The sequence below is a fragment of the Megalobrama amblycephala genome, linkage group LG9 (genome assembly GCF_018812025.1).
Source record: "Megalobrama amblycephala isolate DHTTF-2021 linkage group LG9, ASM1881202v1, whole genome shotgun sequence".
Classification (NCBI taxonomy): domain Eukaryota; kingdom Metazoa; phylum Chordata; class Actinopteri; order Cypriniformes; family Xenocyprididae; genus Megalobrama; species Megalobrama amblycephala.
In genome coordinates, this window is record NC_063052.1 from 31980509 (window position 1) to 31997371 (window position 16863).

Sequence of the window (16863 nt, forward strand, 5' to 3'; positions counted from 1 at the left end):
TTTGCATATCATGCATCTTAATAAGTATGATTATGTGAAGAAATGAGAACATGTGCCACCTTCTCCATGAATTTATGATTAATATATGTTAAATATGAAATATGAATGCTTGTACATGTATTGTGCATTAACATTGTACATATATATATATATATATATATATATATATATATATATATATATATATATATATATATATATATATATATATATATATATATATTTGTATTACAGCCTGTTCTCTTACGTAAGTACTTATTCTTTATTTAATATATTTATTTATTCATTCTTGTATGATAAGATGTTTACTTATATTTAATTGTCAACAAGTACTGCTATCTTTTTGCACATTTGACAAATAAACATTTAAAAATTAAACTGCAAAAACAAAGCTCTCAATGCATTTACAAAAATAATTTGTGCCCCTCAAAAGTCTAAAAACTGTTTATGGGTGGGACCGAAGCCGCCCACGTGGGCGCGGTTACTGAATGCTTTGTGTTGATTGGTTCTGATTCAACCAATGACGGATCAGCGGGAAAAGCGACTACACACACGCAATTTCAATTTGAAATCCAAACGGCTACGAGAGATTATTTAGCTGAGCTGTGTCTGCGATTGTAATTCTCAGTTCGCGATATAAAAGGTTTGTGGTTTTTATTTATGTTCCTCAACTGTAAGTATGGTAATTTATGCATTTTATGGTAATTTGAAAATAAAGTTTATTGTATAAATATGAGGGTTTTTTGGTAAACTCGCGCGAATGACGTCGGCTAGACTGCGATGTTTTTAGCCACTGATTGTTTTCGTTAATTCACATTAAACCTGTTTATAAGTCATTTGCAGTTAGTTGATTTTAATCTGCTTTTGATGGACAAATTGAACTTGCCGACTAACGTTAACTAACCTTTCTAATGTTTTGGGCTTTGTATTTATTTTGGGCTTGACTTCAAGAAGAACTGAAGATCCATGAACAAAGAGGTGAGGTTATAAACATTACTGAAGTGCATTGGGAGAAACGGGCTCAACAAGTTAAAATCAACTTGCATGCGTACGGAGCCCAAGTAAACTGTCATTGCTGTTAATTTAAAGATACAGTACATTCTTAAACTACAACTCCTTTGTTTTGGATTTAATATCTCCGAACTGCCTCTGCGGTCACGTGTAGCTTTGATGGTCTGTTCATGTGATTGTCTTGTTTTTTTGCAGAATACAACATCTCGTCTCCCTGTTATGTCTGGGAAACGGGCTCTCACTAACAGCACAGATGGGGAGCAGCAACAGCCTGCGCAGGTGTGTTTTTAGTTCATTCAGATCCTCACTCATTTTTGTACCTTTAGTGTTTGAAGTGTCGCAACACAAATTCTCAATATATTTAATGAAAACATCCTCATTTTTCTGCAGAAGAAGATGCGGAAGGTGGATGTCGAGCCGTCTCAGCGGTTCAGACCTGCAGCTAGTGTTGCGCCCCCGAGACGGCCTGTGGCAGTCAAAGCTCCTGGTAAGTTATATTAAAATTAAATATTTTAGTTTTAACTTTTTGGGGCCATTTGGCTATAATAGCAGATGGGGTCTTCATGTTGTCTATCTTCTTTCAGCCAAACCTCTTCGTCCAACTGGAGCAGCAACAGTCGCCGTTGCCCCCTCAAGAGGTATTGCAAAACATGTAGCTTTTTTGGGGCATGCTTTCATGATGTGTGTCATTCATGTGTCCTTCTAATCTTTAGTTAAAATGACTTACGACTTACCCTTTCTCTTGCAATGACATCTTTTCTGATGTTGTGTTTACTGGCGTAAGACAAAATCAAGTCCTGCCCTACATTTTTTTTTTCTTGTTCGAGAAGCTATTTTACTTGGATCTACAAAACAATGGGGAAGATGTCAACTTTAACTGGTCATAAACATGAAAACACACACACACACACACACACACACACAAAAACACCAGTTCATTAGCACAAAAATATGGGTCAAAATATTTGTCTGCATTTATTTTGATATATATATATATATATATCTTTGATATTATACTCGTAAATTATCAGAAGTTGGAATATGTCAACTTAACAACATTGTCTTTCCATCAAGGTGACCAGAGAAGACCAGTTGCAGCAGTTGCTAAAGGTAAAACAAAATATGCATGTATATGAGTTGAAACATTTTCCCAAGTTTCAATTTGTAAATATGTTGTAATTTACAAAACTTTAACATAATACAGTAGACTACTAATGGTTAATTTATCCACTCTCAGCACCTGCAGGATCAAGTATGTCACGAAGGCCAGGATGGGACCTGAAGGGTAAAGTCAGTGATATGGAGGCTAAAGTCCAGAACTACCAGAGCAAAGTCAAATCTGTAAATCAGGAAAATGAGTCTCTCAAAGAGTCCATAACCAAAGCCCAAAGGCGTAAAGTTGAAATTGAAGAGGAGAATAATAGTCTAAAAAAGCGTCTCGGGTAAGTGTGTTAAAAATAACTCCATACCAAACCAGAACCTGCTGGTCCTTCATTTATTTTCTGATAATATTCCTGATTCTGTTTTAGGGATTGTGAAGAGGAGCTGGTAAAGCTTGCTTCTGTGAAAGATGATCTGGCGCAAGCTTCTAAAGAGAGAGATGGACTTAAGAAAGACCTCAACAAGCTAACCGAGGAGCATAAGGTTTTGGAAGGACTCAGGGATCATTTGGAGTCTGAGCTCCGCAATGTACAGGTACACATATACCCCATTCACACCTAATATAAATATCTGTGTGAAGAAGGGATCTGATTCTATTAAACTGTAATGTCCTTTTTTTTTTTTCCTCAGACTCAGCTCGCCATTCAGACCTCTGCACTGGGCCGGTGTCAGGACAGTCTGAAGGAGAGCCAAGAGCTCGTCAGGAACCTTGAGGAAACAGTGGCCCATCAACGAGAAGAGCTTCACCTTGGAGAAATGGAGCGAAGGAAACTCCACAACACCATTCAAGAGCTCAAAGTAAGCTGTGATGAAGACCTATGTGGATATTTTTTTTAGTTTTTTGGAAAACAAAATATAACTGTATTGTTAATTTGTATGAATTTGTAATCGATCATAGCCATATGTGACTGAAATGCATTTTATTTTTTGCTTGGTTTCCATTTGACACATTTGCTGTCTCTAAACTTGTGTACTCTCTAAGTAGGTATTGCTTTTGAATAAGTAATTTACTATGTTGTCATTGTCATGTGACCTAACAGTGTCAGTTGTCACTTCACTGCCATGCACAAATCCTTTTCCATGGCCTCATAGGGTAGTAAAGTGTCCATCGTATGCGCACTTAAGAATCTCGCCAGAAGTAGTAGGTCTTTGGTTTTGCCTACTCCCATTTTGAATACTGTGAATTCAGAAAAAATGCTTGTCACATACTTTTTTTTTTTTTTTTACCATACCGTATAATAGGGAAGTATTTGATTTCGGATACAGCCATTGTGCTGGGTAGATTTGCACAAAGTCAGATGTTGTTGGTCCAAAATCCTGTATGCTTAAAAATACAGAATCCATGTTTATGTATTAATTGATAATTTTTTTTTTTTTTTTTTCTTCTTCTTCTTTTTTAGGGCAACATCCGAGTCTTTTGTAGGGTCCGCCCACTGCTGACTGGCAATCAGTCTGATATTCTGCACATCCAGCTGCCGGCCCACGACAACAAGGCTCTTACGCTTGCCAAAATGGAAGAGGTAAATGCTTCCCATCATGCTTCTGGTTTTATGGATGTTTCTTCTTGGTATAACCTTAAGCAGGGTTTAGCTCCAACCTTAATCAAACACTCCTGAACAAGATAATCAAGGTCTTCAGTAGGGCTGCACGACTTAATCGCATGAGATTGTCATGCGTGTCTCATCAGTAAAGCCGGTTCTGTGATTAGCGGTAAATGTCCATCACCTGCTTTCAAATGGAGTGGCACTTAATATACAGAGCCGTAGTTTGCGGACAAGCTACGCAACATCGCGTTCATAATCGCAGATGAATCGCCTTCGATTATGAACGCGATATTGCATAGCTTGTCCGCGAACTACGGCTCTGTATATTAAGTGCCACTCCATTTGAAAGCAGGTGATGGACATTTACCGCTAATCACAGAACCGGCTTTACTGATGAGACACGCATGACAATCGCATGCGATTAATCGTGCAGCCCTAGTCTTCAGGATTACTAGGAAGTTACAAGTAGGTGAGTTTGGTCAAGGATGGAGCAAAACTGCAGGAAAATGGACCTTAAGGATCAGAGTTGAGAATACCTGAATCAAAGTATGTGACAGAACCTCTCCAATTTCCACTTCTCTTCCCCAGTCTCACACAGGTCGCACGGCTGATACACAGAAGAGCTATAACTTCAGCTTCGACCGTGTGTTTGGGCCACGTGCCTCTCAGCGTGAGGTTTTCGAAGAGATTTCCCTTCTGGTGCAGTCTGCTCTGGATGGATACAATGTTTGCTGCTTTGCTTATGGTCAAACTGGCAGCGGGAAGACCTTTACTATGGAAGGGGGCGAGCTGGAGGATGTGTGGGGGGTCATCCCACGTGCTGTCCAGCAAATCTTTAAGTCTGCCAAAGCACTCCGAGAGCAAGGGTGGCAGGTGAGGGAAAGATGGAATTTCTTGTGTCGAAACTATCTGTTGTCCAAAAGAGTTTAAATATGTTGTGATTTCCAGGCCACTGAGTGTTATTTCTTTTGCCCTCATCATGGTTTGTTTATTAATGGACTGTTCTTATTTTTAGTACACCTTCACCGCCAGCTTTGTGGAGATCTACAATGAGACACTTCGAGATCTTCTCTACAAGGGAAAACCAAACAAGAGACCTGAGCATGAGATCAGGAAGATTTCCAACAATGAGATCACAGTTACCAACCTGACCTACCAAAAAGTCAACAATGAGGATGAGGTACTGCGGGTTTAAAGTGCATTGTTTATTATAAATGATTTATCAGTGCATATTTTTTCCTTCTTTCATTTGATATATGCTGTTTAACTTTGATATGCCACAAAAGAAAAGAGGTCACAATTTTCATTTGATGCTGACTGCAGTAAATCTTCTTCCAAAAGCTTTGTTAAAATTGAGTAATCCGAGTTGTAATTGATTTGTTTAATAAGCATGTATAAAACAATGTAATGTGCCTCTTTCTTTCCTCATGTCTCAGGTGCACAACTTGATCATGCTGGCAAACCAGAACCGGTCCACTGCCCGCACGTGCATGAACGATCAATCTTCACGTTCTCACTCTGTGTTCCAGCTAGACATTGAGGGGGAAAACTCTGATCGAGACACCAAGTGCAAGTGTAAGAATTACATACTGCCTGCATCTACAGTAACTTCATATATGAACTGCTCTTCTTAGAGGGGTGTAGTTGGTAAATTTAGAGTAGTTTTTATGAGTAATATTGAGTTTGTCCACACTTTCAAAGTCCGTTATGATATTTCACATTGATACCTGACTAAATATGTATTGATTGCTTTTCAGCCACACTGTGTCTCGTGGATTTGGCCGGCAGTGAGAGAGTGCAGAAGAGTCAGTCTCAAGGAGAGCGCTTCAAGGAAATGACTGCCATCAACTCTTCCCTCACCAACCTGGGAATTGTGATCGCTGCTTTGGCCAACAAGGTACATTTTTAGCTAACTATATGGAACCTCATGCTATATTATTGGAAAATGTAACACTGTGATTTTCTACTTATTAAATACATTTATTTTCAAATCCAAAACTGTTGTCATCTGAAATTTTGATACATTATATATTATTATGTAGATAAAATGACTTGCTGTACAATGATTTAACACACTCAATTTCTTAACTTTTCAGGACAGCTTTGTTCCCTACCGTAACTCAAAGCTCACGTACCTCCTCCAGAACTGCCTCGGAGGCAACAGCAAAACGTAAGCAGTATGCTCAAATACATGTTTTATAGCCTGTGATGTTATTTTCTTTGAGTTTTGCAGAATATAATTCTTTGATTATTGTTTTAAGGAACATGTGACTTATTTCTTTACCTCTGTACAGTTTGATGTTTGTGAATATATCACCTGAGGAAGAGAGCTTTGGCGAATCACTGAATTCTCTGCGCTTTGCCAGCAAGGTGAGTGATCTCATATGATCACGTCAATGTTTTTACTTTATGAGGATATAGAACAGAGCCTATAACTCATGTTTGCTGTGTTGCAGGTAAACGACTGTGTCATCGGAACAGCCTCAGCCAATCGGAAGTAGTTTAGTTGTCATTTCCGGACATCCACTGTGGTCATTTATAAATGTTTTTAACTTTTATCTGAACTTCACTTATTTCATGTTTATCCTCAACTCTCCTGTCTTTGGCATCTTTTTATATTTTTGTGATGCATTTTAATGTACAATCTTACTGGTTTTTATTAACATTTTACAACCAAAATCAAATGCATATTGTACTTCAACTTGTAAGAGGTCAATAAATTTTCCATTTTGATCAAATGGAAGTGCAGTGGTGAGCCTGATTATAAAGTTTGGACAATTCTGTTTTTGTAAATGTTTCTCTCTCTGTGAAAATACAAATGAGAGTTGTTTCTCTGACAAACTAATTACCAAAGTAAACATGGTTTGTCAAAATACTTGTTACTATAATAAAGCAGGTAATTTAGCCACTGTTTCATCATTAGAAATAAAATGTTCAATGTTTGAAAGAGATCTCATGATAACTTACCCTAAGTCAATTTTAATAAAACGGATATTAAGAACTGCTATAGATAATTGAGCACCAAGAATGATTTCAGAAGGATCACGTGACATTCAAGACTGAGTAATGGCTGCTGAGAATTCAGTTTTGCCATCACGTGAATAAATTACATTTTAAAATATGCAAATAGAAAAGTTGTTTTAAATTGTTATATATATATATATATACACACACACACACACACAAACAATTTAATGTAATATATATGGAGAAAAATTAGAAACGTTTATAGACTGGGAAAAAGAAACGGAAAAATAAAAACCCATCAGAATAAAATAACGAAGGAAATATTTGTGGCACTTCAAGTAAAATGTCCTTTTGGTTCAGGGATTTAGTCAATTTTCGCAGTTAAATAAGCTTAGAAAGTACAAGAATAACTCGTAAAAGTTATACCAACATGAGACAAATTCTAGATAAAATGTTTTAAAAAATATTATAGCTACTGTGATATGTCATAAACTGCAATAAAGGCATATATTGTTAAAATTTTGTGGTATATGGTTAGAAATTAAATAGTTTCTGGCGCTCTGAAACAGCACTTGTTGCCATGACAATAGAGAATGGGATCCAGTGTTTGGTTCCTTTTTTAGTCGGCCGAGTCTAGAGCAGCTGTCTGGGATTTCTTAAAGGTAAAACCAGACTCCAAACCAGATGTCAGTCCACCATTACGCTCGGCATTCCCGAACGGTGGGAAACATCGATTTATCATAATGAAAATCCACCTTTTGAGTGCCTGACGGAGATATTTAAATCGGTAAGATATCTTGCTCGATAAAAATAGACTGATATGTGAGACGATCCGCTTCCGTGTTTCTTAAGGCCATTCGGATTCGTTTCGCAGCGGCTGGCTAACGTAAATAAGACCAGTCCGCGATCCCCCTGATTCCGGACGCGAGCAGTTTTAAACGGATGTGCGAATTTATACGTGGCGAATTTAATTTTAATACACGCTGACAGCGAGCGAGCAAAACCACAGATTGTTTGTTCATCAAACACCAATGCAACTTTCATAGATGGCAAAATATCCACGTCATCCGAGGCATTATAACCGGATCTGAGGAAACTATATTCATCAAAATTGTCATTATTAGAGAACGGAAAGGCTTCTTGACACGCCAATAAAGTGAATAAACAAAGTGTTTTTGTATTGCCTGGTCAATGCCCCTTGTTCTTTGGACCTAAATTATCATTTGCTGGGTCCAAAGAGAATTAAAGCATATTTGATAAAAATTAATGCTGTATTTTGTCTGTGGAAAATCAAAACCTCAATTTTTCAGCAGCTATTCTTTTATATAGGCTATAATTATGATCTTGCTTTAATAATTATATCCTATATAGTCATATAAATTATGTATAACATATTAATTATTAGCTTACTAGTGTGGAAGAGATTAATTTTCATTGTAAATTTCAATTTTATGTGAATGAACTCTCACTCAAAACCTGGTGTGAGTCCAGAATGTTTGAGGTAATCAATTAATAATGTAATCTGATTTTGACGTCCTGGTATTGTCACTCTGGTTTACAACTAAACTGAGTGTGAATGTAAATATTATGTACTTTAAAACAGGACTGACAAACATATTCTGCTTCTTTGTGACTTTGCATTGAAATAAATGACTATGCGATGGCTATTTTGTGATGCTCATCCTCTTGCAGGAATGCAGTCGTCCACAGTGGACCAAGGCTATGGTGACTCCATGGGTTCGGCCACTGGTTCAGTGGTGCAGGTGTGCTTCCCCAGCGTGCAGACATCAGTGCTGGACAGCCTGAATCGGCAGCGTGAAGAAGGTCATCTCTGCGACCTCTCCATCCATGTTCAGGGCCAGGTGTTCAAGGCCCACCGATGTGTGCTGGCTGCATCGTCACCTTACTTCCATGACCAGGTATGTCTTTACCTAAATGCTGTAAAAGAGTCATGTCCTGTTAGTTGACATTTTTTAAGTTAATTAAAATTTTAAATGACCCCACCCTCATGTTGCTAGGTCTTACAAGATTTTTTTCAGCTACTGAAACAACAGAAAAGGGCTTTTCATACTTCAATTAGTTAACCCTGGGTCATTCTAAACCTGGGAATCCTGGGTTATCTTGCTTCACGTTTCACACTTTCACATAATTTACCCGGGGTTAACAATTAATCCTGGTATTTATAAGATGACGTTTCACATTTCACTAAATCCTGGGTTAACATTCTTATTTGCGGTGTCAGTGTCATTGATTGGATAAGCGCAGCATGCGACCTGTTCACCAAGCTCTAGCATTGTGCATCCTGTATTGCCAACTGTACTATCGAGTTTATACTAAATGGACATTTCAGACTATAAAGGTAAGAACGAAACACTCTTCTTCACTCAAATTCTTGCATTTTCTATTATTTGACATTTTCCCTTTCAAACGCTAAATTTACTGTTTATACACAATTCACAGTGTTTCTGTGACTGCCTAAAGCATGTGTTATCCGTTGCTAAGCATCTGATCTAGTCGTAACATTTTAACATTGCATCGTTTCACACTGTACAAGTTTGGCACCACAATGCGGGGTTAACACTCCTGCTGCTCCAGAGCAGGGTTAAACCCAGGGTTAAAAGCGGTGTTTAGAACGACAATAACCTGGGGTTAAGTGCAGTGTGAAAAGCCCTAAAGAAGCAGCCAGATTGAATTATATGGACTCCTTATAGCATTGGATTAATAAATTGTCTCATTTGAGTACATAGACATAGAGAGTACATTTGTCCAAGTGTTTTTTTGGAAAGACAGCTAAATTTACCTTTTTTTGAGAATCACCCTTCAATCTGATAGTTTCCTTTGATGGATATAACAAATGATGACAAAATAAACAAGTTAAACAAGATAAATGATGTATGCTTAATTTCATAAGTATGTGATTAATTGTGATTCGACAAAAGGGTGTGTGATTAATTGCGATAAAAAATGTTAACTATTGATATATATATATACACACACACATTCATAAAAAAAGTTTAAAAAAATTAAATGTGTATTTTAACATTCTCATTGTCTCAAAAGAAAATGAAAAGAGTCAATGAAAAGTTTTATATATTTATAATAAAAATACAATGTAAAATGTGTATTTTTATAAATATTTAATATATAATATATATTTATTAAATATAAAAGGTACCAGAAAGTAGTACATTAAATTCATTGTGTCTTTATTACAAGTGTGTTATCAACAACATTTTACCATATTTTTTGGATTATTTCAAAAATGCATTCAAAACTATTCAACCATTGCACTAATTCTTCAACAGACATTAAACAAGATCAAAAACTTGCCAGACAAATATGATTACAGCAGCAGTTTCCAAGGCGGGATTGCCTGTAATGTTTTTTAAGGCACAAAATAACCAATTTCACAATATCAGATTAATCTCTGCAGTCTTTATTAGCTTTACAAAGTTCTTAATTTCTTGTTTGCAAGGTGCTGCTGAAGAACATGTCCACTGTCTCCATCCCGGCCGTCATGGACCCCCTGGCCTTTGAGAGTGTCCTCAGTTGTGCGTACACTGGCCAGCTGCGAATGCTCCGCGAAGACATTGTTAACTACCTCACCGTTGGCAGTGTGCTTCAAATGTGGCACATTGTGGACAAATGCACTGAGCTTCTCAGAGAGGGCAGGGGAGGTTCCAGTGGAGCTCAGGGATCTGGAGACAAGGAGAATGCAGGACACAGCGGCGGCAGCAACAAGGTCACCCAAGCGGACGGAGGAGACGCACCTTCTACTCCTCAACCTCCCAGTCGACCTTCCTTCAGCGAGAGCCAATCCCCGAGCAGCACCAATTACTTCAGTCCTAGAGACGCAAACTTTGGCGGGGCCATGGTGACAACCGGAGCAGTAGGAGAGGGTGCCGTACACTCCACCCCGACCTATTGCATGCCCTCAGGTGGAGAGGAAGGTTTCATGATTGAAGAAGATGAAGACGACGACGATGAGCTCTTGTTTCCCAGAAAAAGTGATCGGGGAGGCAAGCGCAAGGGCTCGACCTCCGTCTCCGATCAAGAGGTTGGGGTGAGTGACAGCTTTGGCGTTTCATCGTATCAAGACGGAGATTCTTCACCCAACCAGAAGCGGCCGTCGTACAGTCAGCCGAGCATTATGCCCAGAAAACAGTGGGTGGTGGTGAAGACGGAGCACTCGAGAGACGACGACCTGATTGTAGTGTCAGGAGGAGAGGAAGGAGGTGACGATGAAGAGGAAAGAGAGATGGAGATGGTCAGAGAGAGGGACAGGACATTTAACATATCAAATGTTAGGACCCTCTCTGGACTCAGAGAAAATGCTGAAATGGAGGCACAGGTGAGTCAGTAGTTTTCCTAAAATTGCACATGCAACTAGGGCTGACCAATATATTTGATACATTCTGTATGAATTTGCCTTCAATGTAAAATTCAGAATATTGTTACATTCTCCAGTAACTTAGCATTAGGTTCCATATAGTTAGCTTTCATTTGTTTTAGTTGAGTTTAAAGTAACTTCAACAGGTGAGAGCATTAAAGGATTAGTCCACTTTCATATAAATTTTCCTGATAATTTATTTACCCCCATGTCATCCAAGATGTCCATGTCCTTCTTTCTTCAGTCGAAAAGAAATTAAGGTTTTTGATGAAAACATTCCAGGATTATTCTCCTTATAATGGACTTCAATGGCCTTCAGACAGTTGAAGAAGGTCAAAATTACAGTTTCAGTGCAGCTTCAAAGGGCTTTAAACGATACCAGACGAGGAATAAGGGTCTGATCTAGCGAAACGATCGGCCACTTTCTAAAAAAAATACAAATGTATATGCTTTATAAACACAAATGATTGCCTTGCTAGTGGTTCTGCCATTCCGCCTTCCATATTCTTCAAAAAGCTTACGCTGTATGTCCTACGCCTTCCCTATTCTACTTACGGAACGAACGCGGCGCCAGTTCCGTTTTTTCCGTAAGTAGAATAGTGTTTATAAAGCATATACAGTTGGGTTTTTTTTCGAAAATGACCAATCGTTTCGCTAGATAAGACCCTCATTCCTCGTCTGGTATCGTTTAAAGCCCTTTGAAGCTGTACTGAAACTAATTTTGACCTTCAACCGTTTGGAGTCCACTATAAAGAGAATAATCCTGGAATGCTTTCATCAAAAACCTTAATTTCTTTTCGACTGAAGAAAGAAGGACATGGATATCTTGGATGACATGGGGTGAGTAAATTATCAGGAAATTTTTATTTGAAAGTGAACTAATCTTTTAAGATGGTGAGAGGTGCTATACTAAATAGCATAACCCGTACTAAATTGCTACATCCAAGCAACACAGGTGTGCAGAAAAATGAAGTGAAAGTGACATGTGAAAGCCAAGTATGGTAACCCATTAGAATTTATCCTCTGCATTTAACCCATCCAAGTTAGTGCACACACATTAAGAGCAGTGGGCAGCCATTTTTTGCTGTGGTGCCTGGGGAGCGTTTGGGGGTTAGGTGCCTTGCTCAAGGGCACCTCAGTCATTTCCTGCTGGTATTGAGAATCAAACCCGCAACCTTCGGGTTAGTCTGACTGTCTAACCATTAGAGCTGAGCAGCCAAGACTGCCTGAAATATGTTTGGTTTAGTCCAAATTATGGTTTTCCTGACCCTCATTTAAATACCAAAACATATAGAATATTGTCAAAAATTTGAAAGATTGAGATTGACTTTTTTGGTGACATATTACCCAACTACATGCAACAAGACCAATACACTCATATAGTGATCCCAAAAAGTATTTGGAGAATTTCACGAGTTCACACACATATAATCAAATAGAGTAAGGGTTACACGTATTTGCGTATTATTGAGTTTTTTGACTCTATTTGAAAGGATCTTATTGTATCTTGGAATAGAAAAGTGCGCAAGATTCTATTCTTTTTGAAGATTTTTAGATTGTAGTATACCCATAGATACAATTAGATTAGAATAGGAGATGCAAAGATAGTGGACAGCTTTTTAGGTAGATTAGGTCAGAGGTCTTCAACCCTGCTCCTGGGGACTCACTGTACTGCAGAGTAGATCCAACCCTAATCAAAGACACCTGAACCAGCTAATCAAGCTCTTCAGGATCGCTTGAAAATCACAGGCAGGTGTGCTGAAGCAGGTTGGGAATAAATTTTGCAGGACAGTGGGTCCCCAGGAGCAGGGTTGAAGACCTCTGGATTAGTTCAACAACTTAACTTTCTCCATTACTCAAATGTGTATTTTCCTGTAGTTTGACTATTGCCAGTCCTCGGAAGACTACCTCAAGTTTGAGAGGGGTTTGATTGACCAGACATCCTCTCAACACCCTCCTGAGAATCCTGGTCAATGCCCCAACAGGGCCGTATCCGCCCTGCTCGGCTCGGTTCAGTCAACGGCGGCCAGAGCTCAGCTCTTCCCTCTGGATATGCAAGGAAACCAGATTCTTCTGTACAATCAAGCCGCCCTGGAGTCAACATCTCCAATAGGGCTTGCAGGAAGTGTGTCCGGGGTGTCTCTAAAAGGGAGCCTCGAACATGGAGCGGTCCACTTACCCAGCCAAGGTGCACTGGGTAGCGGCATGGAAGGATTAGACGGCGGCATGGCTGGCAATTCAGGCAAGGTCTTCATGTGTCATTGCGGGAAGACATTCACACACAAGAGCATGCGGGACCGCCACATCAACATGCACCTGGACTTGCGGCCCTTCCACTGCCCCGTCTGCGCCAAGAAGTTCAAGATGAAGCATCACCTCACAGAGCATATGAAGACCCACACCGGTCTGAAACCCTACGACTGCCACGGCTGCGGGAAGAAGTTCATGTGGCGTGACAGCTTCATGAGGCATCGCTCACATTGTGAGAGACGCAGCAAGGGTGACGGAAGAGCGGGATCCGAAAGATCCGTCATCTCTCCGCCACATCATCTGAAGCTCTCATCGGCCAGCGAGTCCAATCAAGGTAGCACTGGCACCAGGAGCGGGATTCCCGTTTTGTCTCCGCAACATTCCATTAGCAGCAATGGCGTCTCGTGTCTCAGCATGGGAGCACCAGGGTCTCTTCTAGGAATCAGTTCTCAAAGTGGGCCGCACAGCCTTGGATCTGGTGTTCTTGGCATTGGTGGTAATCGTAGTGGGGGTGTAGAGGAAGTCTGTGAGGGTAACGTTGACGAAAGCAGCGTCACATAGGCTGTTTCCTCCCAAGACCACCGTCTCGCAAAACCTGAACATTTGTCTTTGGTTTCAAAGGGACCACGTGCAGAATTGTCTGATTCTTTACCTCATGTCGGTGAGTGCGCCATACAAGATGTCCCATGTGTGCAACAACCAAGTGCCCATTGCTAGCTCACATATGTATGTACTTAAAGACCAGGCTGCTATGGTGACTGTCAAAACCGTACTCCGGCCAGGAATATGGGTCAGTCGCCGTAACGTTCAAGCTGCCTCACTAGCACAGAACATTTGTTCACGGTTGCTCTGAAGTGCCATTCTGTTATGTTGTACGATATTATGTTGTACAGAGTTGTACATTACTGTAACTCATTTGGTCCGTCTTGATGTGAAGTTATATTGTACTCACTCAACTATATACAGTATATTCACTTTCAAAGGTTGGTAACACTTTATTTTACAGTGTCATTGTTACATATGTTACATGTAGTTACTATAGTAATAACTATAAATTATGCATAATTACATGCAACTAACCCTAAACCAAATCAAATCCTAACCCTATAGTAAGTACATGTAGTTACTTAATATTACTCGGTACTTAAAGGGTTAGTTCACCCACAAATGACATTTCTGTCATTAATTACTCAACCTCATGTCGTTCCAAAGAGGTTTCTGACCCCCCTATAGACAGAAACGTCATAAACACTTTCCAGGCCCAGAAAGGTAGTAAAGACTTCATTAAGTCACATGGACTATTTTAATGATGTCTTTACTACTTTTATGGGCCTTGAAAATGGTTATGACGTTGCTGTCTATAAAGGGGTAAGAAATTTCTCGGATTTCATCAAAAATATCTTAATTTGTGTTCCGAAGATGAATGAAGGTCTTACAGGTGTAGAACGTCATGAGGGTGAGTAATTAATGACAGAAATTTCATTTTTGCTGAACTAACCCTTTAAATATATAATTACAGTGTAACAACGACACCTTAAAATGAAGTATAACCCAAAGGTTTAATGTTTTGATTTCTAAAATAAGAGATAAGAATATAGCTTCCTCTGCACTTTGGTATCTTACGGCCCCTTCATACCAAGGATAACTATAACTATAAAGGCTTGCTCTCACACCAAAGATGATAACTATAACAATAACTATTACTATGAAGTTTTAATAATTGCTCTAAGAGAATAGCAAAGTTCACACCACAATTATAATGATAACGCCATGAGAAATAATATAATTGGAATCGCTTTCCGAATACATTTTTACAGCTGAGGAATGATAAAAACATTGACAGCCAATTGGAATCTAACCAGTTTTAAAGAGTGTTAGCATTTCACAAGTTCACACTTACATAATTTACATAACATGTACTTGGAGTGCTGTCCGAGAGGAGGGCTCTGAGCTCCGAATTTAGCCCAAACCTAGAGTACTCCCCCCATATCCCTGGATAGGATAGTTACCAGTCGAGAGTGAATCGTCGGGTTGGTGGGGCAGAAAACTATCGAGGAACATAGGCGAGTAGGCTATATATATATATATATATGCCTCCTCTTGCTCTGATTGGATAGGTAATTTGAACATGTTCCTCGCAAACTTTATTAATAAAACACTAAAGTGGCAGATGATAAAACTGCACCACACTTATAATTAACAGAACACTATGTCATTATCATTATAGTTAGTGTTTTTTCAAAGTGTTTATAATCATTATAATTTTTTTAAAACGTCCACACCACAACTATAATGACGACACAGAGCAACAATACCTTTGGAATCACTTTCAGAACAAATTTGTTTCCAGTTGAAGAATGATAAAAACGTTGACAGCCAATCAGAATCCACCTGACTTTGAAGAGTTGTGCAATTGAAGCAGATGACAACTGCAATGTATGCTTATAATAAATAAAACATTAACGTGTGTCGGTGTGGATGCTAATATAGTTATGGTTCTTGGTGTGACTGGGCCTTTACCGCTTGTAAGGCAGGGATGTGCAGAGTTTTTTAGGTAGTTGGATCACTAAATGAATCAACTCACAGGGCAGTTTGGCTTTACTGTATGTCCTTTTACCCATAAATCCATGAGAAACATTGTCATCCCCATATTCAGATTATTGGTCAACACGACATAAGCACCTAGCATCCAACTACTGAACTCCTGCGGTATTTTTGATGTAGCCTATAGTGTGCCAGTAGTGATAGTTTACATGTTTGCCTTCCATGAAGGCTGAGACCTGATTTGCATTGCAACAGATGAAAAGCTTGAATGAAGTATGCAAATGACGTGACAAATTAGCATGAATGTCTGCAACTGCCAAGACCGTTTAAGACCTATGAAGGTGATTCATTGGATCCTGATTGGGATCCATTTAGACTGTTTGGATACGGAAATGCAGTGATCAGTAGTTGCCTTGTACCACAGATGAATATTTTGACCACGAAAACCATATACCTCAAATGTTTGTGTAACTATTCAATATATTACAATAAATAAACCCGGATCTGGAGATTGTGAGCTAGAAGGAATCACATATCTGTTGCTTATCCACACATTCGTATTACTTTATATCAAACCTGTGTGCATTTCAGATTAGTCCAAGTGAGAACAATGAAGTAGAGAACAAATGAATTATAATTTTAAAATAACCAGTAGGTAAAAGCATGATTCAGTGCTCACCTGATGAGTAATCTGGTTAGACATCTGTATTTTGTACTGAGAAATTAAAAATATTTGTTCCGTCTACATTTGTTGTGGTGAATCTGAACTAAATATGCTGTGGACGGTAGCAAACTACAGTTCCCTGATGTGGACAGTTAATGGTTTCACAAGATTCAAGATTTTAAATTAAAGAAATAAAGTACCTTGTGCACAAATTATGACTCATTCGTTCATTTCTTATTACTGTTGGTGATTTCAAATTGAGGTGTCAGTTTTACATCGTCTTTTCTCATGCCAGTTAAATCCTCAATTAGTTAAGCAGCATAATTAAAATC

At 38.9% G+C, this 16863-nt stretch overlaps 2 protein-coding genes across 3 annotated transcripts; both read left to right on the forward strand.

The window, feature by feature from the left end:
* The first annotated feature begins 512 nt into the window (after window positions 1-512).
* On the forward strand, window positions 513-6454 carry kifc1 (kinesin family member C1). Of its 2 annotated transcripts, none has more exons than XM_048202857.1 (17): window positions 513-643; window positions 955-978; window positions 1207-1290; window positions 1402-1498; window positions 1596-1649; window positions 2086-2121; window positions 2249-2453; window positions 2541-2706; window positions 2803-2970; window positions 3573-3692; window positions 4305-4589; window positions 4732-4896; window positions 5153-5291; window positions 5474-5613; window positions 5813-5886; window positions 6011-6086; window positions 6173-6454. In XM_048202857.1, exons 2-17 carry the CDS (start codon window positions 967-969, stop codon window positions 6215-6217), a joined length of 1866 nt encoding a protein of 621 aa, XP_048058814.1. In that variant the 5' UTR covers window positions 513-643; window positions 955-966; the 3' UTR covers window positions 6218-6454. The 2 variants fall into 2 exon arrangements, with proteins under 2 accessions (XP_048058814.1, XP_048058815.1); XM_048202858.1 differs by having other exon boundaries at window positions 519-643; window positions 952-978.
* An 835-nt stretch (window positions 6455-7289) lies between these two features.
* On the forward strand, window positions 7290-14405 carry zbtb22b (zinc finger and BTB domain containing 22b). Its single transcript, XM_048202866.1, has 4 exons — window positions 7290-7470; window positions 8376-8602; window positions 10159-11034; window positions 12952-14405. Exons 2-4 carry the CDS (start codon window positions 8378-8380, stop codon window positions 13882-13884), a joined length of 2034 nt encoding a protein of 677 aa, XP_048058823.1. The 5' UTR covers window positions 7290-7470; window positions 8376-8377; the 3' UTR covers window positions 13885-14405.
* Window positions 14406-16863: the final 2458 nt, after the last annotated feature.

Excerpts from the sequence above, each read along its gene's own strand:
- zbtb22b (XM_048202866.1), top strand. The coding sequence starts at position 8,378 with ATGCAGTCGTCCACAGTGGACCAAGGCTATGGTGACTCCATGGGTTCG. Across the intron at positions 8,603-10,158 it reads CACCTTACTTCCATGACCAG|GTGCTGCTGAAGAACATGTC; the intron begins GTATGTCTTTAC and ends CTTGTTTGCAAG. Across the intron at positions 11,035-12,951 it reads ATGCTGAAATGGAGGCACAG|TTTGACTATTGCCAGTCCTC; the intron begins GTGAGTCAGTAG and ends ATTTTCCTGTAG.
- kifc1 (XM_048202857.1), top strand. Across the intron at positions 1,499-1,595 it reads TGTGGCAGTCAAAGCTCCTG|CCAAACCTCTTCGTCCAACT; the intron begins GTAAGTTATATT and ends ATCTTCTTTCAG. Across the intron at positions 5,887-6,010 it reads CTCGGAGGCAACAGCAAAAC|TTTGATGTTTGTGAATATAT; the intron begins GTAAGCAGTATG and ends ACCTCTGTACAG.